This window comes from Dromaius novaehollandiae, chromosome 3, assembly GCF_036370855.1.
Source record: "Dromaius novaehollandiae isolate bDroNov1 chromosome 3, bDroNov1.hap1, whole genome shotgun sequence".
Taxonomy (NCBI): domain Eukaryota; kingdom Metazoa; phylum Chordata; class Aves; order Casuariiformes; family Dromaiidae; genus Dromaius; species Dromaius novaehollandiae.
In genome coordinates, this window is record NC_088100.1 from 57849192 (window position 1) to 57872581 (window position 23390).

General features: G+C 35.7%; 1 protein-coding gene across 1 annotated transcript in view; it reads right to left on the minus strand.

The window, feature by feature from the left end:
• Positions 1 to 23390, minus strand: part of TRDN (triadin) — a 232219-nt gene that overhangs the window by 128104 nt on the left and 80725 nt on the right. The window contains exons 12-13 of the mRNA XM_064508938.1: positions 22258 to 22317; positions 4432 to 4503 (exon numbers count right to left, since the gene is read on the minus strand). Coding sequence (XP_064365008.1) covers positions 4432 to 4503; positions 22258 to 22317 — 132 coding nt within the window. The remainder of the gene's footprint in view (positions 1 to 4431; positions 4504 to 22257; positions 22318 to 23390) is intronic.

Sequence of the window (23390 nt, forward strand, 5' to 3'; positions counted from 1 at the left end):
TAGCACCCACATTTCTCCAAAAACCTTATTTTTATGCTGTGTATACAGTATCCTATTAGAGCTACCTGAACTGTTTCTTCTGACAAGCTAGGTTAAAACACAGCACACTGTATTATGATATTTCCAACAGAAACATTCTTCCTCTTTGTTTTTGTTCACATCTGGATTAAAACTGATCATAAAATGGATTTTCATCCCATAAATAATGACAGTATTATTAGAAATGTTGTAAATTTGGACAAAAATCCAAAATCCTGAATTTTTTTATATATTGAATTGCAGTATTTCATTAGAAAGATTTTTTTTAAGGGTAATTGATTTTACAGACAAAAGACAAAAAAGATGTTTTATGGAATAATCCATGTACAGAAGGGAAAACTGTACAGATTGTGCAGAGGCAGATTGATTTGTACAAGATGCACTTCTACACTTCTGTTTAAGTGTACTTATACACTTCTATACATCAAGGAAGTTTTGTCAAAATTTGTATTGGCTTTAGTAATTACTCTTGGTTATATCCCCTAATGTTATGTTCATGAACTGAGGTACAGACTAGAATTTCTTCTTAAAATAGTTAGATAGTCTGCATTCTACATAGCATAGAAGCTAGACACAGTTTTCTATTGCAATGCCAATTTAGCCTCCAGGAGTTTTGGATGAAGTTAAAGAAGTGTATTTCACAGTAATCCAATTTACCATGTTCTGCAAAATCTGTAATTAGAGAATTTGAACAGTGATTTAGCAAAAGTCATTTTGTTGCTTTTTTCTTCGAAGATCCTCCATAGACATTTATGAGATTTAAATTTTTTCTTTTTTACCTCATTTGGTATCACAAATGCAAGCAAGATTGCAAGTAACAGCCAGTATACTTCAGTTGTACAAGGGAGATTTTTTCATAGACCTTCACAATCCATTAACAAATCAGAGTAGTTATGTGGATCACTATTCTGTGATAAATGCTCTGCCACCCAAAGATACAGATATGGATTTCTGGGACAATATAACTTTGAAAAACCATACTCAGATACAGTGCTGTTCAAAGTATTTATGTGCTACAGAGGCTACTGTCTGCTTGAGATCATAGGTAATGTACATTAAGATGTCTTCCACTAGCAGAAGGATTTTGAAACAGGTCTCTCACAAAGATGCTCTGATCTTGTGCAAAAGCACAGACATGCCGTTTTGTAACAATTAATAGAAAGCTTTACTATTTACAATAGTCTTTTAGCTTAGTTTCCATATTTCTTATCTGACTGCAGGTCCTTCCTTAGAGACTACCCTGTCATGTTAGAGAGCACAACATGGGAGCACTGTCAGACAGGAGAGTCCTTCCCAGCTGAACAGGGAAAGGGAGGAAGGAGAAAACCCTGTGAGCTGAGCAAAAAAGACAAGACCTTAGCAAGCAGGTTCACAGAGCACCAACTGTACACTGCAGAGTAGCCCGAAGATGTCAGTAGATAATAAAATCTAGGAAACAGAAAGATAAAAGAAGTGGAATAGAAAACAGTTGAGGGAGATGCATATTAAAATCGAAGTTCAGAGAGCCATGGAAAACAGATCTGTTCAAATCACAGCCAAAACCGGCGTCCTCTCTAGGTGGCAGTGTCACAGTATCAGCAGAGTGAAGAGCCTGCTTCCAAATCCTTGTGAAAGCTCCAGAAACAGATAAGGTAAAGGATTTAAAATGAGTTATTTTACTTCATGGTTTGCCAAACAAGGTTTTGAAGCTTGGAACACATGTTGAAATATGTATCAATGTCCTTCTGTTCACAAATTCTTTCTTTCACTTTTTTATTGTTACTGGATTTTTTGTTTGCCTGTTTTTGTTTTTCTTTTCTATTTATGATCTGAAACTTCAAACTCATCATTGCACTTTGGGTGTAAGATCTCAAGACAGCACTGCAGCATTTGGTAGGTGCAGCCACTAAATAGTCCACATCAACAGAAATAGACTGGTTCAAGATTATCTGAGAAGTCAGTGGCAAAACAGGGCAAAAGTCAAAACATCTCTATCTAGAAAAAGAGTCAAAACATCTCTATCTAGAAAAAGAGTCAAAACATCTCTATCTAGAAAAAGAGTCAAAACATCTCTATCTAGAAAAAGAGTCAAAACATCTCTATCTAGAAAAAGAGTCAAAACATCTCTATCTAGAAAAAGAGTCAAAACATCTCTATCTAGAAAAAGAGTCAAAACATCTCTATCTAGAAAAAGAGTCAAAACATCTCTATCTAGAAAAAGAGTCAAAACATCTCTATCTAGAAAAAGAGTCAATCTTTTCAGCCTGCTTGCCTGCATGGTTTTCTATCTAGTCTCTGAATGTCACTAAGTCAGAAAGCCTAAGTTTTAAATAAATTCTTTTCATAAATTTATTCTGACACAGCTGTTCTGTTGCTTCCAACATTTTTCTTTTTTCAGAGTTGGTTGCTTTTGTCAAAGGCTAGGCCAATTATTCCATATTATATAAAATATATTTAGCAATTAACAAATGCTTGTACTTGTTCACTACTATGAGAATTTATTATACTGTCTTTATCTATATTTAAGATAAGAACTATGCTTTGTTTCAACCTCTCTCTTCTTCTGTTCAGTCATATATAGTGATATCCCACTCAGAAAGGAAAGCATTAAGAAGTTACAGATAGATGTCTCTTCACCTATGCCAGAGATTTAGATTTCTCTTCTTAATTCTCTTTCTACCTTCTGCTATTTTGCCAAATATTCTTATAAATTACTTAATTATTTTTCCCAAGGCTGAAATAAAGCTTCAGGGTTTAAAGTTCCTAAAGGCAACACGGCATCTTTTCTCAAATATAGAAACCACACTGGCTGGCACTAGCCTAGTGTGACATACAGCTTCTCACAGCAGCATTTTTCTAGTGATTCTTCCTTCTTCATTTCCTCCAAAACTCTTGAATGAATGGTATTCTGTTCTGGTGACTGGCCTTGAGCCTTAGAGGGAATTTAGTTGTATGATTTTAAGCAGATAATCTGCTCCCCAATTTGATTTGCCAAATGGGTGTCTAATTTACATTCACAATTACTGCAATTGCATGCATAAATGAGCTAATGAAACACACAAATGTGTAACTGGTCATAAATAGTCATTTCCATGTGCAATTGCAGTAATTGCATGCTCCTTATGATTTTGAAAATCAAGAACTTAATGTTAATTTGATGCTAGTTCATGTTGTGTAACAGTTATATTTAAAGATTAGGTTTATCACTCAACAAATGTAGCAGCCTTTTTCTATTATGCCTTTTCTTCCATTATGGTTAATTGGTGGATAATAGTGCTTAACATTGCAGGAACTTTTTTTTGCTAATAAGCAGGGTTCAAACCTTTGCCTCAAGTAGGCAGGACTGCAAATCTATTTATATATTCTATTGTGTCACAATAACTATAGATGTTTACTCTTGCAAACAATATTTGAGACAAAGAAATAGTAAGTCATTTAACTATTTTTGTCCAGACATTTTGATTCACAATAATCACAGTGTTACAGAAATACCTATCTAATTTAACTCTTTGCCTTAGCCATAGGTGCTGCCAAAATCTCTAACTTTCCATTTCCAAATGCAGGCAAATCTTGTGGCTTTTGTTCAGTGGTGATGTTGCCATCCCACCTGTTTTTTTTAGATTGCAACTGCGTTCTGTATAACACAGAACTAAGACCCTTACAAGAGAGACTAGCAAGTGCCATGGTGGGATTGAATGACTTCAAAGTATTATATGAAATCTGGCATATAATTATATAACAAGACTCATAAGTTTTATATTATTAAATTGTATAGAGTAGAGACCAGAAATGTATAATACAGTAGTATTTTTGAAGTGATTGGGCATAGTCCATTTTAGTTGCATATTTAGATGCTCAAAATGCATATTTCAACCATTTTACTGAGATGATTAGACAGTAAACAATATAATTCAATTGCAGGGGTTTATGTTTTAATCTTCTTATGGTAAGATCTGGCTACGTATTTTATTTTCAGTAGTTTTAACAATAGGAATAGAGTTAGTAAATGTGGGGCCAGAAATATTATCTTCATTATTGTAGAAAATACACAGAAACATTGCTGAATAACAATAAATGAAAGAGTAATCCAAAGTAAATTAAGAGGATAATGTTGATTATCCTTTACATTTGGATGGCAATTTATGTCTGGGTACCTTCCAAAGCACTTTACTTTACAGATTGGGCCTCAATTCTGCAATCTATTTCATGCAGGAAATCCCTCGAGCCATCTGTGGGGCCACTAGAAGGAACACTTAGCTCTCATCATATGAATATGTTTGTACCATTCATGTCCCAGGCCCAATAATTTGATCAGTTTTGTAATATAGATCATGTTTATAAGCAAAACCAAACAGAACAGAGAGTCAAGTTCATGAGTAGAAGCCAATAAATGAGGAAAAGACTCAAACTTGCCTTCAGTAGTTGCTGGCTTCTTCTTTGGACTATGTTCTAGAAGAAGACGAGGTGATACCATTTCCTTTTGTCCTGCATGTGAGTATACAGGTTAAGAAGCATGGAAAATGAATTCACTAACAGGCTGATCAGGTTCACTAGCAGGTTGAGTTCCTGTCAGAATTGTTCACATTTAAAATATGACATTGTGCATAAAAGTTATTATCTTCCAGACATCATAGGAAGAAATTGCATTTCTCAATAAACACAGTAATTTATTTTTAAGAGGCACACTTTAAATCAATGAAAACCAAGTAACTCAAGCATGTGCTGAAATGCTCACAGTTCTATTTTTCTTTGTTAGAATAAAAACCTCAGAAGAAAAACACTGTAATAATAAGGTTACATATTTGTGATGCCTCTTCTACAGCAAAAGCATATTTTTGTCTGTCAGGTCAATGATCTTCAGCTGTTCCCTCAAGTCCGCTTATTATGAACTTCCTGAAACACTGGTAGAAAATATTATGTTTTTTATCCTCAAGGATTATTCTTAATTAGCCGATACCAAGCAGGTCATGCACTGTAAACACTGACTAGCTTCTGATCCCAACTGCTGACTGAAATACCTCTGCTCTTTTCTAGTATTGAACTGTACTCTCTCATAGTATTGAACTGGTACTTTCAGTACTGTATAAGTCTACGTGCAGACACCATGCTTTATAAAAAATTATTTATTAAAAATAGTTTTCACTTCATTTCCACAAACATTAACAATCAGATCTTTCATTCTCTTATATTACTTATATATCTTTTTTGATTTATAATGCTTGTTTGTAGACTCTTTATTTCCTTTTAATTTCTTTCTTTGGCATTTATTTTTATTAGCTATCATGTATTGTTCAAGACAACTTGGACAGCATGATTTGTTCTGTGTCCTGTGAAATAAAATTAATTAGTTATATGTAACACTGATGCAGTCATTTGTATCAGCATACATTCACTGCACCAGCTTCCACATGCAATCATGCCGTTAGGTCTCAGCTCTAGCTCCACCCCAGAAACTCAAAGCCGTGCCTCATGCTTGGTGATGGAAGAAAAATGAACAGTTTATGAGCCTTGGAAACTGTAGTATCATACTTACCTCTGCCATTTTACAAGGGTATGTGTGCTCATGTAGAATGCATACGAAAAACACTGTCTTGAAGAGAACAGTGGGTTTTGAGCACCATGATCTTAAAGTTATTGCATCTCAGCAGCGTATATATCATCACAGGCAAACAATTTGCAAGTATATAGTTTAGTTCATTGGGTAATTTGCATAAAAATCACGCATGGAGCTGCCCAAACTTGACTCATATGCCTGAGTCACTGACAAAATGTTGACACATTGACAAAATTAAGGCATTGAAGGCACTATGCAACAAATGGTAAAAAGCTCGGGTTTTACATGTATTTCCTGTCTTGGCAATAGTCACAACTGGATATTTATCAGATTCATCACAGAATGATTTTAGCTGTATGTGATTGAAATGAATGGTAGGCAAACTTTAGGAATCCCAGCTGTCTAGCCATGATTTTCCAAATGCTTTGTATCTTAAAAAATCATCCTTAAATTGCAAACCAAGTTGATGAGATGCCAAATACCCTTTCTTTGCAACCAGAATAGGAAAGTTATAACCATAACCTCTCTGAGCATACAGACTTCAATAATTGCATTCCTAGTTCAGAGTGAAAACAAAATGATATGAAAATCAGTGAAGAATGGGTAAATAAACTTATTTTTTCTGCTAGTTTTGATTAAAATTCAGGACAACAGTTTTTCAGTTTCTTTTTTCCTTCTTGTTTATTTTTTACCTGAACTAGATCACCTATCCCTACATGGAAAAAGTGACAAATTTTACAATTTGGACTAATTGCTTTGTGTAAAGGATGACAAAGGGCAGTGGCTCAGAATATTGAGTAGATCAGTAATGAAGGAGGATGGTTGATAATTTGGACTGCAGTGTGGTGTTTATCATGTGGGGCAAAGATCTAACACCTCTAGGTCAAAGCATAGGATCGCCCCATTATCTTCCTCTTCTTTGCTGTAATAGCAATTTTCTAATGATTGCACTAGCGTTAGTCAGTATAATCCCAGTGCTATACCATTTATTGCTAATGACTTGTCAAGTTCTATTTTACAGTTTTACAAGTTTTAAGCAAATCATTTATTTCATGCAAATTGACCACGTGATCCAATATGAGAGTGTTCTAAGCACCAAAAGCTTCGGCTTCACAGATCAAAAACTTTCCCTTAGGCCAGAATGTTTGTTCTGAGCAGGTTCCCATCCACCCTGATAAAAAGCTTCTTTAATGTCTCCATGTGTTATTAAATGTCTCTCTATTCACTTTGATGGGAATGCAAAGGACAGTAGCTGAATAAATATTTTATCCATTCTTTTGATGAAATATGTTAAAGGGGATATCCTAAGTCAAATTCCTTTTCTATCCCTTTTTCTTTCCCCTGTAAGTTATAAAGCACAAGTGGTTTTCGCTGCACAGAGAACTCAGAAATGAGGAATTGTCCTCAGCAGATCAGACCCTTAGGATTAATGGAGTCCACTCTCTTGACTCCAGTAGTGGCCAGTCGGACACATATCCATGATGTAAATACGAAGAAGGCAGGATGTTTTTCATGATTCCCGTAGACAATCAGATTGCTCAGTGAATCATGAGAAGTCATTATCCAGATTACCACTATTATTATTTGACATAAGGTTATCTCACTGGTTTAAAAATGTAGCCACAGCAGAGAATTGGAATTTAAAGTCTGCATATTTACTTGCTTCTCGTTTCAAACATAGTCTTTATTTTTCTACTGTGAGATAAGCTAAAATGGTTGATCTGACTTGATTTTTTTTTAATTAGAATTTGATTTCTCCAGAAGACATGCAGTTGGAAACACAAAAAATGTGCACTCATTTCTATGCCTAATCTGTCCATGCAGTTTTGCTGTGTATGTTCTTATTTCATTTTTAGGTTTTTGTTTGTGTACAAATACCTCCTTCATGTACAGCTGATGGAAACTGAAGCAGAGTGAAATGTGCTGACTTTCTTTAAGCTCACAGGACCTTGCTCACTATGAGAAAAAATGTCATGTCAAGATATGAATAGTTTTCTCCACTGCCTGAAAGAAAGAAATATGCTGTAAAGATGAGTAGAAGTTTTAAGAAACTACATGTTAATATAAATATTTCATTGAAACTAAGCTACAGTCCTCAAGTTCCATGAAATTTCCATCATCAGTGTTCATAAAAGCACTTGAGATATGCTGAAGAAACGCCTTCTGACTAGGTTTATGAATATATCAGGAGAATATTTTAGAATTTATATTGCATGATAAGAAGTATAAGAAAAATATTAATAACCTTAATTTTCTTAATCTAGGAATCATCCTTCTACATTTATCAAAAATGTCTTTTCAAAGCATTGAGGATAAATTCATTTCTTATGGTAACAGCAAAGCATGTGGGTTTTCTTTTCTGCCTGATCTGTCCAGTTCCATTTCTCTGCAGCGGCCATAAATAGCAAAGTCTCTAGATTTACCTGTGTATATCAAAACATCATGGAATTAAAGAAAATATACATATATACATATATAAAATTATAAAACAACTAAAGGTATTGTAGATGGAATAATACTCAAATTGGATATGTGGAGAAATACTGCCACCATAGAAAATGATAAGTGGAAAGACCTTTCCTATGACTGTACGTTTCCTCGTGTCTCCCTCACAGCCAAGTAAATGGTTATCTGAACAGCAGGAATCCTACAGGCTGACAGTAACAACATTTTGGCACATCTCTCAAAGACAAATTTCTTCAAATAAATCTAGATTTTCCCAGATGTGACACTTTTTCCCTTATCACAGTAGAAATAATTGAAATAAAGTAAGCACTCTCTTTGCAGAGTCGTTTGTTATCAAAACTAAATTTGAATCAAATGTTTCATGAAGCTTGGAACAAGACATGGAACAGAAGAATGAGGTAAGACTGCCAAATATGCTTTTAGAGGATTGAAATCTCAATGGGATCATCCTGTCCTGGCTAGGTTTCCAGCGCTGACATGTAAATTTCTTGAAGTTAAAGATGATCTTCTCTTATTACTATCTGTCACTCTTCAGATATAAGACTGTCACTATTCTGAGGAAGGGTTTCTCCAGTTAGCACCTGTGTGCATGAAAAATTATGAGGAGATGTTTTTGCATTAAGAAAGGATAACTGAAGGCCAAGAGATGAAATTGTGTAATTATTTTGAACAATACAAACACTCATTTTTGGGGAAGGAATGAGCCAAAAGGCAGGTGCCTCAAACAAATGATGTTTCTGAATAAGGAACACTTTTCAATACATGATGGTTTTGTATAGACTAATAAATTATATGATGCCAGGGAATGTTCCTGTTCTCTGGAATTCAGACATATATATTCTGTAACATTTTTTGAATGATCTCTGACAGTTTTGACCAAGTATCACTGTATCAAACAATTCTTTAGCTCAGTTCAGGAGTTAGTATGGGCCAGGGACTATTCGCACTAGGCAGCCAGGATGCAGCTGACCCGTTTTGAGTTTGGGAAGGTGTAATGGTTGTGGATCACTTCATGCCAGGAGGCATCAGATGCAGAGAATAATTGTGTTTGAGTTTGATTTACTGATCTACATGTAGCCCACAAGTCTTATAAGTGATACCAAAATGATGTCAAAGGGAAAAATAGTTTAAACAGGATCTTAATAATGTATCTTGGCCTTAATTTTTGACAATGGCACATGGAATTAATGGATAATAAAATTAGACTTTTAAAGATGTCTATTCTAGTAGCTAATGTGTATATCAGTTTTTCAGTTACACTCAGGATCTGGCTCTTTATTTAGTGGATAAGTGCCCAATATACAGTGAAGCTCTAATGTTGCATGAGGTCAATATTATGTAAGGAAAAACACTGTTACACTATATTCAGCAATTATTAGTAGCAACACAATCCTTTACATTTTCATATTCTGTTACACTGGCTATCGACCAGGTACTATTATGATGCATAAATAAAAAAGAGGGGGAGATAATACCATTAATGTCAAATCTGTCTATAGGTTCCACTTGGGTTTAAAAATCATTTACAATAGTACAGATAGCATTGCAGCTCGAGTCTAACTTATGTATAAAGCATGTTATTGAGAGACACCCCACCCTCAACAAACACACAACAAAAGTGAGCCTATTATAAATAACCTAACAGCCTTTGGAGACCATCCATCTATTAAGCTAAAAGCAAGGGCCAGCAGGTTAACAGCGAAGGTGTAGGAAGGATGGTTGCAGACTGATAATCTAAATGCTCTTTAGAACAGAGCAGGGGTGAAGGATTAAATTTCACTTCTCCAGAAACAAAGTAGAAAGCAGCAGCAACTTGACAGGCTTCTTTTTTTAATATGTAGAGATTTGAGTTCATCCTTTGTTTTCAACTCTATATTCCTATATATATATATATATATATATACATACATACACACACACATATGTATACCTATAGAATATATACTATCTGTATGTGCATGCCTGAGCACATGTGTGCATATGTAGAGACATATATGCACACTTATATTTTTATTTAATGACGGTTTTGAACAGAAAATTCTGATGAACAGAAAAATGCTTCTTCCAGCCCCACTTCTGAAGACATGAATTTAGTAACTGAACAAGCATGAGATTTCACAGCCTCAGATTCCCAGTTTTTGCATGAACATTTGTTAGTACCTTTTCATCCAGCCACCAAACCTGATTAAAGTCATAGCTGGGAATTAGTTTGGTATTTTTTTCTTTTCCCATGAGTCTGTATCTCACACAATATGGACTCTTTGCTCAAGCAAAACTCAGAGTATACAAGTGAGGCAGGCAAGAGAGGCATGGGTAGAGCTGTGAGTGTTTCTTTGCTGTCTTAACCTATAGGCAATGCTAATGGTCCCACCTGGAAATGTATGTAATGTATCTAAGCTGCACAATATAGCTGTGGCACCAGATCCACTTACAGCAACATATTTGTTAAGAATTCTTCTCCTGAGATTTTTACCACACTGAGGCTCCAAAGTCCCTCCTTAGCTCAAATTCTAGTTCATGTGTTAAGAGGACTGAAGTCATTAAGGAGTGAAGATTTAACAGTTTTGTCACTATATATAAGTAAGAAGTCACACAGCCTTTCCTGACCTTAAAAGAAAGTTGAACTGAAACATCAAGCTTCTAGCATTCTAGCATTACACTTAATTATGTCACCACTAATTGCTGGAAGTAGGACTTTACTGAGCTGTGCATTGCAAAGTAAATTCTATTCAGCCTGAACAATTAATGAGTTTATTAATACTAGCTCATGTGAGTTTGCCATAGTCACATGATATTGAGCCGCCTCTGCTGTCTTCACTTTCTCCCATTATTTATCACCAACATTTAACAGGTAAAGATAATTCTACATGTTATGTTTAGAGATATTTAAAGCTAGATCTCAAAGAACTCAAAACTGTGGACAGCGAAAATGATGGGTTATTGTGTGAAAACGATGTGTTATTATAGTTATTGTTGTGTACTGGAAAGAACTGTAAAAACAGATTATAAAAATGAAAAGACAGATTCAGCCTTCCCCACTCTCCCCAGATAACCTTTAATGAATTGATATCATATACACTGATCCCTAGGATAATTAACATGAATGTCAGGAGTTGGTACAGATGCATACTTTTCACAATATGAAATATAGCCAGGCTATCCACAGGAAAATAATTAAAACAGAGAAAAGAAAACAGCACAATTAAATACTTGCTGTCAACAATTAAACATAATGGAGGAGACTGATTAGCTGTTACGATGAAAGGCAATAGACACTGACTATGCCATGGGATCACTGCTCAGTAATTTATGAGTTATATGTATTTGAGTTTATCTGTACATAGCATCGTTTCAACTGTCATTAGTTCAACCACATCTCAGAAACACTCAGTGCTAAAGTCAGAAAAGCTATCTAGCTATCACTTCAGGAATGTTAAAACTTTACCTTGTCTTCAAGAAAGAGTGCATATGCCAACTCTTGTTAAACAATGACAGCCTGGTATGATCAAAATCAAATTACATATACAATAATCTCTCAGCACATTACATTTAGAAATGATTAGATAGAATATATTGAATATTGAAATTACTGTAAGTTCAACTGAATCAAAATTGCTGTGATCACAAGCCAAGAATTTCTGTTTTCAGAATTGCTCACTGGGAAGCTTTCACCTCTCTAACTGAATCTTTTTGCCAGAATGAGAGAAACGAGAAAGAAATGATTATGTTACCTGAGTTGTCTATACTTGAAAATTACCTAAGAGAGTGAATATATAACCATTTTTCTGAAGCTAGTATTTCAATAATGCAGTTTGAAGTTAGAGGGAAAAGAACCAAAAAGTTTTATTAGATCAAATATCAGGAGTAGGACCCAAATGCTCAGAGGTGTTGGCTACTAACTCCTGTGCCTTACTCCCACTAAAATCAAAGAGAGCTAAGTATTAGGTAGGCATCTAATACCTTTGAAGGCTGTCCTCTGTCTTATTAATAAACTCAGGGAGCTTTCTCTTTCTTCTAAAAGTGCCATGGCTTTAATATTTTGGGGAATCGCAAGAGGATGACATACTGATAATACTTTTTTTTTTTTTTTGAAATTCAAGGCTAGAAGTTATATCCTTTAAAACATGTTGTGGTGTTAGGCCTGATGCAACACTTCTTAGCAGCTGTGGTTTCTACAGCATTATGATATACATGGCCTGAACTGTTTCAGGCTGAAACAATTTCAAAAAAGATACCGTTTTTGTGCAAAGGGTAGGGGTAATGATGTGAAATACAGGAACAGACAAACAGTAATACTGGAGAGAAAGTTAGTTTATTCCAACCATGTTTTGATAAATTCTAATTCTTCTGCTACCTTTCCTTTTCCTGGGAAAGATTCTCTTTGCTGTAAGGGGTTATTTTTAGGATGAGTCCTGGGATTCAGCATCATGAGTTCCAATCCTTGTGCTAAATGTCTCCTCTCTGATTTTTGGGAAACTCACTTACTCACTGTGCCTTACTATTCTGCCTATAAACTGATATAACAGAAATTTTCTAAAAATAAGGATATTTTAAGCATAGAGTAAGGTGCTCAATTCTGTTAAGGTGGAAGCCTTGAAGAGTGAGGCTTTGCTCTGATGCTAACACTTTCTAAGCTTTTTTTTGGTGCATTTGGACAGGGAATGTCCTCCGTATTCATTGAAGAAATTATTTCCCCATACTGTTCCTCCTTTTCCCTTTCTCTGATTCCCAAAATGCTATTGTCCCTTCTTCACCTTTTCATGCCATTCAGAGTGGCTCTGCTGGTTTCTTGCCAGGACCAACAGCTGCCCAGGACAATTCCACTTGAAATTACATATGAAAACTTGATATTTTAAGTCTTCACTTGAAGATAGTACTTGCTTGAACATTTTTAGCATACTTTTTGTGTACAGGTAGGCTCTTTCTCATCTAGCTTTAGACATTTAAAAGTTAACTTTTAGACAACTAAATCTAGATAAATTACCTTAGGGATCCATTTATAGGCAATGGAGAGAAACTGGTACTTTCAAAGGGTCATTCATTTTTCCTATCTTAGGCATCCATTTTAGGATGAGAAATGTCCTCTGGAGGCATCCATTTCATACCTTGGCTATAAAGACAGCTAAAGGTTACAGTTAGGCAATTAACTTTTGGATACCTAAGTGAGGTGCAATGAATTGCAAACATCTCATTTTGCAGCTCTACATAAAGATGATACTATATGCCACCAAAATATTCTGCTAAAAGACTGAAATCAGAGACGTGCATGATTTTTCACAATGTAATTGCTGCCTGGTAACACAGTGTGCACTTCCCCCCCCCCCCCCCCAGCAATTATATGAATGAGTATCACATGGAAGGAAAGGATTCTGTTGTCAAGTGTAACTAAAAAAAGATAAAAGCATTGTTCAGGTTTAATGCTATGTGTGGGTGTTGAAGGCCTTTTGAACTGTATATGCTCTTTACTCTGTCACATAATACAGAGTGTATTGAAGGACAAAAGTGAAACAAGGGGAAGAAAACTGATGGACCAGAGGGAAAAACAGCGTTTGCTGATGAAGAAAAAATAAGTTAGTCTTGATTCATTCTAGGTATATGCCAGTAAGTAGCATCTCTCATTCGACAAGGCAGATACATGCACAAAGAGAATGAAATTAAAAAGGAAAAAGTACTTGAAAAGAGAACGGTAAAAGGAATGGCCAACGACAGCTAACTATCACAACCTTTGGAGGGCAGCTATAGAAGGAGGTGGACATAAGAAAGGCAGGGAGCACATATGGCGGTTTAGCCACAGCTGACCGCTTTTCTGTCCTCTGAATTGCATGTTCTTGCAACAGAAGAGGTGAGGAATTATTGCTAAGTTGGAAATGTTTCCAGACAGAAACAGAACATATCTTTTCAAAGTGTTTGTAGATCCTGTCTTTGCTCTTATTATCTGTGTGGTGTCATGACCAGGTACCATTTCTGTGGTTAAGACTGAGCTTCATCCTTTGCCATCAGGCACAACAGTGAATCTGTATTTGGGTGAAGAAAGTAACTTCTCTCAGTCCCATAATGGAGCTATATGTTTTGCCTTGTTAATAAAAAGTTCTAAATAGGCTCAAAGGAAAACTGGAAGCACTTCAATGTACAGTCTTCCTTTTTCATGCTGTTTCAGCATATTCAGCTTAAGAAGGTGTTTAAAGGCACATTTATATTGATCCCAGATATTTTCCTTGCTATTCAAGTTGAGAGAGACTGTCACGTGGAGATAACTTCCCTAAGGCAGTTTCAGGAGTATATTGTAAAGATAATGGATTCATTAGCTCACCTATAATTTTAGAAATATATATGCTAGAGATGTATTACCTGGGCTTTTACTGAAGGAGAGAATTGAGGGTTCTTATTTCTAATCAAAGACAGATGATTGCTTGCAACCCATTAGGGGTCCTAGTTCCCTGAAATGGTTAGGGCTTAAGACATGTCCCACTTGGCTGGCTTAAGCAGCTCCCTGATGACATTTATGGATTATCAGGCACTGTGTAAGGAATTTAAGCACCTGGTTAAGGACTGCAGAGACCATTAGGTTAAGAAGTGCTTAAATAAGGATTCTGTAGTACCTGGTGTTACAATGCTGAAATCCTTCCATAGGTCTAGCTTGTTCTCCAACATTAGAAATATGCCAGAATGAAGAGGTATGTGCACACGGATCTGTGCAGATAATCCTAAACTCTTTCTGACTCTGCTACTTGCTGACCAGATGTTGCTGACCAGATGTTCCAACCTGTGAACAAATTAGTCAAGCCTTTTAGCTAGTCCTACTGTAAGGTAGTTTAGGAACACCTAAAACATTTGAAAGAGGACTGAAGGAGACAAATATTTAAATGGTTAACGCAGTATCTTTCTAAGTGCTGGAAATGGTTCAAAACTTCTGCATAAATTAATCAACCTTATTGGCAGAGTGACTTGGCATGGCTGATTTTGAACCCTACCAGCTGAAGTTTGGCAGAGCTGTATGCAGCTGGCTTCTGTCTTTTTTCCCAGCTTATAATGCAATCTCAATATTATTGGCAATTGTGTCTGGTCCCTATAAATAGCTAAATCTGCTTGTGTTCCAAATGCAGATACTGTCAGCAAAGTATGTAATATACATAATCATTGTTTCGAGTTCTTTTGTGGTCTACTGATTTCTAACCCATAATAAATCTAAACTTGAAAATGGGGATCTTTCTTTTAGGAACTATATTTTTTCCATACTGGAATCCATCCGAGTTCTAAGAAAGAAATATATGCTCTTGTAAGTTGATGTTTGTAACGTTTTTTTAGGTTTCTGTTTTGTTTTCTTTCCAACTTTTCCTCATGGATAAAACTACTTTTTGCTTAAATCATAATTAGTCTGCTGGTATTTTTCATATTGAATTCCCCTCTGAATATGATCCTGAGTCCTGAAGAGTGCTTCCATTTTTTAACCTTCTTGAAAGACCATCAGCATTTGTATTAACAATTCTAATTGGAAAACAATGATGTCAATGAGTCCTTAAATGTAATAATTACATTACAAGGTAACAGTCTAATTTTTTTTTCTTTTTAATATTAAAATTGATTTGCTTATTATTACCTCAATTTTTTGGCACTTAACTTTCCATCTTTACTTTCAAGACTAAAATGATTGAGTCTTGTAATGATGTTTCACAGTTCAATTAACTTTCTTTTTCTTTCTGAACCTTTTGAAATGATCCTTTTTTTTGAAATTTGGTTACTGGAACTATATGAAATTGTTATAATATGAAATAATAATAATAAAAATGTGATAATGTTTTTCTTAGTCTGGTCTACATGCCTCCCTAGCTTAGATTGGTTTACCGCTATTGAAATCAAGGAGTTATCCTGATTTACACCAAAAAAAATGTTGGCCCTCTGCTTTGCATCTAATTCTTCAGGTTGGCTTTAAAGAAAGAGATCAGTTCCTCTTTACAGAAGCAGAATGCCAAGCATTCCCTGGGTAGTGGCTTCTGAGACAGTGAAAGTCTTTTTAAATTTTCTTGGCAAAGTTACAATAAAGTGCCATAAGAGCGTTGACAGATGCAGCTTAGTGTGCCAGCATCTGGCTCCAATTCACAGTGGGATGATATAAACAGGGAATAATGGATAGCTGTTTCGCCTCTGTGGGATGGTGTCAGGATTGTGTGCTGATAATGCCCCCATTAAGAGATCAATGTCATCTCAGAGTTTGCCCAAACAGACACAGCTTTTGGGATGAGAGACGAGTCAGAGACAAGAACCTAAGCAAAATGACATCACTGGATGTCTTCTCATATGGTTTTGCATAACTGAATAGAAAAGTAAAGAAGCAATATTTAGACTCCGAATGACAGCTGAAACTATTGCAAGCCTTGCTCATTAATAAATTAGTTACAAATTATTCAGTGATTAAAACAATTTTCAGTTTCTCAGACATGCAATTTAATATTACTCTTTATTACTTCTTTCCTTTCAGACCATCTTAAAAGTACTCAGAACTCTCCCAGAAAATTACTAGAGGAGTAAATGCTCCTGTTTTTGAATCTTCTCCATTTATGTCATCAGTGAAAGCAAATGTGCCAACAAGTATTTCATCATATGAACAATGTTTTCATAATCTGATACACGATTAGCTACTTGGCTCTGAAGATGAATCCAGATGAGTCTCTGCAAATTTGGGGTTACAGTACTGATCCCAGAGGGAGATAACTGATTAGTTCTTAGGTATCTTTTCCTATTTAAAAATTAAAACTGGAAAAGTTTTACAGCTCCCAAACTCTGCCTTTAACATTTTGCTAAAGCAGCTGATTTGCTTGTTTTCTATTCTAGAGGAGAGGGTTATTGAGTAAGCAGCATCAGAAAGCACCTCTTCAGTGAGAAAAAAAAAAAATTCTCTGGAGTTCTCTGTCTGCCATGAAAGCCTGTAAGTTTGCCCACAGTTTTTCATGCTGAATTTCACCGAACAAGAAGCAAATAGCAGGTTGTTTTTTATTTGTTATGCCTGATTTTTGTATTGCATTACATCAAATATATTCCCAGAGAAACTACACTGGTATCAAAGTTGTCCCCCTGTAAATCTGGTGTAACAAGATGGAAAAAATTAGGCCCTGTCATTGGTATATCCAAAACACAGTCTAGTTTTTAATCAGGTAGGAGTGATACTTAAAAATAGTTCAAGAGCTTAAAGAGTTTTGCTATTAGAACAGCAAAGAGCAAGTACTGGACTCCAGTGCTACAGCCCACCCAGGACAAATGCGGGCATTCTTACTTTCAAAATTAGGCCCTTAAAGCTCTCAGATCTTATACAGCAATACGCTTCCATGATCTTTCTTAAAATAATGATGTATTTTTCTACCAGTATCTCTATGAATCTTTATAGATATTAAATATTGACACTGTCTTGGAATTCATAAACTGCATTTGTGTAACAGAAATAACCCCTGCTCTTTCACTGAATACCCCTTGACAAATGGAAAATCAAGAGACAATTCCTACACAAAAATTGTAGAAATGGAGGGCATTCAGTCTGCCACCTTTTCCTGGGACCAAGCAGACTGTAGGATTCCCAATGGACTCTGACCACATTTTGCCTGAATTTCTTAATTGTCATAAAACTGCTTTTTCATGAGCGTATGTGCATACGGTGAAGCTTCAAAGATTTTTTTAATCAGAAGGTGGGATAACTGCTTTGTGGACTGTATAGGATACATTCCTGCAGTGTAAATGTGCCAGCAATCTTGATGAGTTTCTCCAGTGCAAATATTTTCTGAACAGTGTAAGTTTAGCAAGACTACACCACTTTGCTATTTTGCCTCAGGCATGGAAATACACAATAAACATATGAAGAAAAGGTATGGCCATAATCCACTGCAGTCCAGCCATTGCTGGAGACAGTTATGTAGCGGTTCAAGCTCCACAGGGTAACTGGATGCCTCACTGCAAAGATTTTGGAAATATGCCAAATTGACACTAATGTCAAATTTGTGTACCCTGATTTACAGCTACTTTAGTGGTCAGTCAGGTAACTGTAATGACCAACCATTAGTGTGTCGACGATACTGTGAAATTCAAGTTGTGTAACCAAAACTAGAACACAGGAAAAGTATGCACCCGAAATAAACTTCCAAGTCATCAAAATGAAAACAAAACCAGATCATAAATATACAGTATGACTGTGGAAAACAAGGGTGCCACACTGGGACCAAACACATTGCTCTTAATTCAGCAGTATGCAGCATGCACAACCATATGCTGAGGTGGCCATGCAAAAAGAGAGACATGCAAGGATTCACTTTTTTAGGTAGCTGCAAAAAAAGCCCTTAATTGGAACAACTTGTTGATCCTCCAGCGTAGCTCAGGAAATGTCATTTCTACTCTTCTTGGCAAAGCAAACTGGCAAAAATTGCAGGGGGAGCAGGAGAGCATGGTGGTGAAACAAGACGATGGCACCAGAGGAGGAAAGTAGAGCACATCCAGTTAACTCAGAAAAGCATATGCTACATGCTAAAGGAGTGACCAGCTAGTGTGTCTGAAATCCCTTCTACGTGGGTGAGGATTTGAAACTGTCTAAGGGCAAAAAAAAAAATTATAAAAATCAAATTAAACATTTTCTCCTAAATATATAAAATAAAAATATGAATAAACACTATAAACATTACTCAGAACAAAATTCAGGAATATCAGATAGATTATCAACTGCAAGCAGTAGGCTATTATCATGAAATCATACAAAAGAAAGTCAGTGGCCTTCTGTTTCAGAAAGGCTATCTTGAACCTCAGGAGTACCTGCTCTGGTAGAATAACAGAGGTGTCAGTTAGAATGAATGTATCTGAACATCTTTTGAGAAACAAACCTTCTTCTTTAGGTGTTAAAGTTTTAGAAATGAAACTTGAAAAATTAACTTTGGCAAAATTGTCTATTCATTCTTCTTTTGTAGGCAGCCAAAAGAAGTATTTTCATATTGGACAAAGAAATCTGTTGATGCTGAGACTGTAATTCCCATATTTGGACGGAGTAGCCATAAGCTATGATAAGTAATATCAGAAAGTCTGTCTTTTGGAGAAAAGGTCATTCAGCATTCTCTCTAGTAAATAGTCACTTATCACATGCATATTAGGCAGAAAGTCAGAAGTTTTCTCAAGCTCCATGCTTCATCGAGTAAAATCAGAAAGCAATTTTTATACAGTATACAGTAGAGCTCAAGAAGCTTATCTCTAAAAGTCTCTCAGAATAATCTAAGGTAGGTCAATGTTGCAGTCATGAAATTCACAAAATGGACTTCTTGTCCACCAAAACCTATTTGAGGTTATGGCTAGACCTCCACTGTAAAGGGTTGTGAACCAGGGATACTTTTCTTTTTCATACAAAATTAAATAGAAGTCTCAGAAGTCAATTGATATTGATATTGATATAATTAGAGTATCAGGAGGATCTGCATGAAACTGATCACTGTCAGGGATCAATGCTGGCCAGAGAAACAAGGAAACCAGCTAATGCTTTGTGAAGCAGTTTAGCAAGAATTCTCTCTTCTGTGGATTCACCATGTACAGTGTACATACTTTTCATTCATTTTTTAAAGCTAAGTCTCCAGTAGTCTGACAAAACTTTGGGTAAATGAATAACATTTTGACCTCATTTATTAAAATCAAAACAAAAGCATTAATTAGCCTCTGGTGGATTGGTCAGGTGACTATGGAGATGTATAATTGATGTATTTTGAACAAATATTTAATACATGGAATACAAGAATCTGGGTTTCAATTATGTTTATTTGGTCACTATAAAATGCTGTGTTAAAGGGTCTACTTTGCTAGATACTCTTGCATAAAATTTATATAAATCTAAAATCGTCCAATCTTGCCAGTAATGAATATGTATTTTTCACTAACACGATACTCCAAAACTAATATCAAATAATAAACGCTGAATGCTATTGTTATTACTGATATTATAAACCTAAGTAAATGTATTCTGTCTAAGGAATTTAATTTATGGGACACCGCTCATACTAATCTCAAGATATTTGGTATAAATATTGAATACATCCTGCAAATAGCCAACACATCTATGTGATAGAATTTTCTGTGAGAAAAATTGTATTTTTTTCTCTTCTTTCACAAATGGTAGTATTGGGATTCACAGAAAGTATTACAGTGTCAGGATGACTGCAATTAAATTTCCTTAGCTGAATTGCACTCAGCTCTCTTAGGACAATGTAGCTTACCATAAAATATATGAACTGATGAAGGGATAAAATATAGCAGATTTTAAAGCTAACTGGATATTAGAGTTATTAAAAGGACTTAGCGTGCTGGTGTTTTCCCACACTTATCTATCCAAGAAAATGAATAAAAATAACACTCCAGTTCACAAAGGCAACTGCGAAATGAGCATGTTGTCTGAGACAGACAATAACAAACACTAACCAAGCAATATTTGGTAGCCCTCTCCTCAACAGTTTTTATGAAAAGCACAGAGCTGGGCACACCTGGCCTTTATCTTGCTGCTCAGAGACATGATCTGGATGTTTCAGCACAGCTTTTCACAGATTGTGCATTGATTAAAGCTTGTTTTGCACACAGTATTTTATTTTACCTCTCACCAGTATATTTCAGGCTCCATCATAACAGCCATCCACAGAATTCAACTTCAGATGTAAAAAAATTATTTAGGAAGTCAAAAGTTGATTTACAGGTGAAGCCACTGTTAGACTTTTGGAGACCCTAGGCTAGGAGGATGGCCTCTCTCTTTTCACCTACAAATCAAATTATTTAAGCTGCTTCATAACTTAGTTCAACTTTCTGGGACTTTGAGCTATAGCACCAGATGTTCACCCAAGCCAGCTGACCATTAAGCAGTTATTCAGCTATGTTTATCCCATGGTTTCTTGACACGAGTCTGTCATAGCACATTGAAATGACACAAGGCAAACATGGCGAGGCAAGAGCAGACAGACATGTCTCTTGTCTTCTGAAATTCAACTCTCTATCTCTTCCTTCTTCAACACACTATCTCTCTTCACTCTCTCTCCCTGCTCCCCTTCATGATTCTTCCCATATCCTTGTGCCTGGGAAGGTCAAAACTGAAGAAACAGAAACAGAAAAAAACTGGAAACTAGGTGAATCACAACTGGTATAGGGTTTTATTTTTTAAATGAAAGTGCAACTAAAGGCCTCTGGAAGGTTTTGCTAACCTTTCTGCCACTCTGAGCCTAGACTAAGACCATTCCATCCATTTAGAACTACTTTCTTTAAATGTCCTAGAGGTGATATATTTGTTCTCTTTTCATGAGAACTGCTTACCTCTCCAGTTTCATTCTTTGAGGAAAGGCAATGTAAAACCCTCTCCCTTCAAATCCCCCTCTCCTCATGTGGCTTCCTAGCTCTGACTGGACCTGGATAGTTCAAGAAAGGACCGAAACTACAAGGTAGAAATGAGAAAATACATCCAATTCAAAAGAAAACTAGCACAGAAGTTCTTGATCAAATAATGGACTAAACAAAGCTTAAAATGCTTAGGATACATCCCCATGAATATTCTATCCTTGACTGTTTTCATAAATATCATTGCCTATCATTCCTAGGATTATGTCCTCTCTACAATATCTCCTCTTATACTGGATGATTTGTACCACGATTTCAGAAGAATGTCAATTAAATAAGGTCAGGGTAGATTTCATTGACAATGTTATGAGTCAGTGCTCACTCATCATCACTAGCTCTAGTTTCTTTTTGGCAAAGAATTAAGTGTGTATGTTTGAGTAGACGAGCATGGAGATGTGGAAAGAGGGAAGATAAAGCACAGAAGTGATAGATCAGCTAAGAGATTTTGTAAATTAAGAGCAATAATGGTGCTTCTATTCTTTAAGTATTCTGGGGTTAAGATTTTCTATTTGTGAGAAAAAAAAAAAAAGCTTTTACTCCTTCCTCCTGCATCTCAGTCAAAAGAAGCTTGGAGTATTTTAGCAGTTTTTATAGCCTTCCATTGACTCTACTTGCAACATAACCTTAATTTTAATACATGCATTGTAGACAGAAAATTAAAAGCTTTAATAATACAGCCATTAGCTCTTATGCTTTATTAAAACTATTTGCACACCCTTTGTTGCACTTGTGAGATCTTTCAACAATACAAAGCACACTTTTAATGCATAAAAGAGCAGAAACTCTCAGGAAAACGGAAGGGTATTAGAACAGAGTTCAGTGATGTAGGAAAGTACCTGGATAAAAATCCCCTTGTGCAAACATGTCAATCACATAGCGACAGAATGCATATTGATCTAACAGAGCAAAAAGGAAAAAAGAGTAATGGAGAAAGTAAATTTAAAATTTTGTTTCTATTTAACAGTGAAGATAAAGCTTTGCAGTACAAATACACATTCTGGGATACTGTTGCTATATTTACTCAGAATTTTGTTTTTTCTAGCCTCAAAGTAATTCACATGTTCAGAAAATGACATTTTAATGTCCGGATGTTATCCAAGCCTCTCAGTTAAGGACTTTGGAGCTACAGGTGCCTGAGAGCTACCAGCTCTTGCAGGCTGCAGGGTACAGTGTGCGGCCCAGGTCAGCAATGTGCAGCCTCAGTTTTGGCATATGTCCTGATTCCCAGCACAGCTACTGTGCAAACTGCTGCCTGGCCGTAGATCCCAATGATTTTTTCACATCCTTGAAAGTCCATTTTAAATATTCTCAGTCAGGTGATAGAGAAATTTGATTAACTTTTATATCACTATATTTTGTTAATATTTTTTAACAGTATAATCAATACGTATGTTTATTGAATAGGAATATGAAAAGAGCTCTATGTACTTATACATCTGTAGCAATGAGATTTTCCACCAAATTTTATCATTTCACTACAGAATCATATTCCAGAACCTAATCTTTACAAATATATATATATTATATCTGTATATATATATTAAAACTATGATATTCAGAAATTAAAGCTTCTGAATCTAAATGTAACTCTGATTTCACAAAAGTTGATTGTCTATTGATTTCTTCTATAAATAGGCAGTAAACAGGCAAGATTTCTATCACTAAGAAGGGTGAAGAAAAGTTACCAGCTGTAACCCAGTGCAACATAATTGCATTGCTATACGGACTCCCCAGTTGACCAGAAAAAACTTGTGCCAATGGACTCCAAGGGAAGTTAACTTTGAAAGTTGATGTTGATAACTAAATGCCAACACTGGTTAGCTAGTTGGTTCAGAATGGACCTTTGATTAAGCATACGCACCCATCTGTCTAAGACTCTTGCCCCATACTTCCTAGGCTACAAAAGTTACATCTTTCTCTCTACCTCACTTTGTATCTACCTCCTATTATGTACAAAGCCAGTAATGTT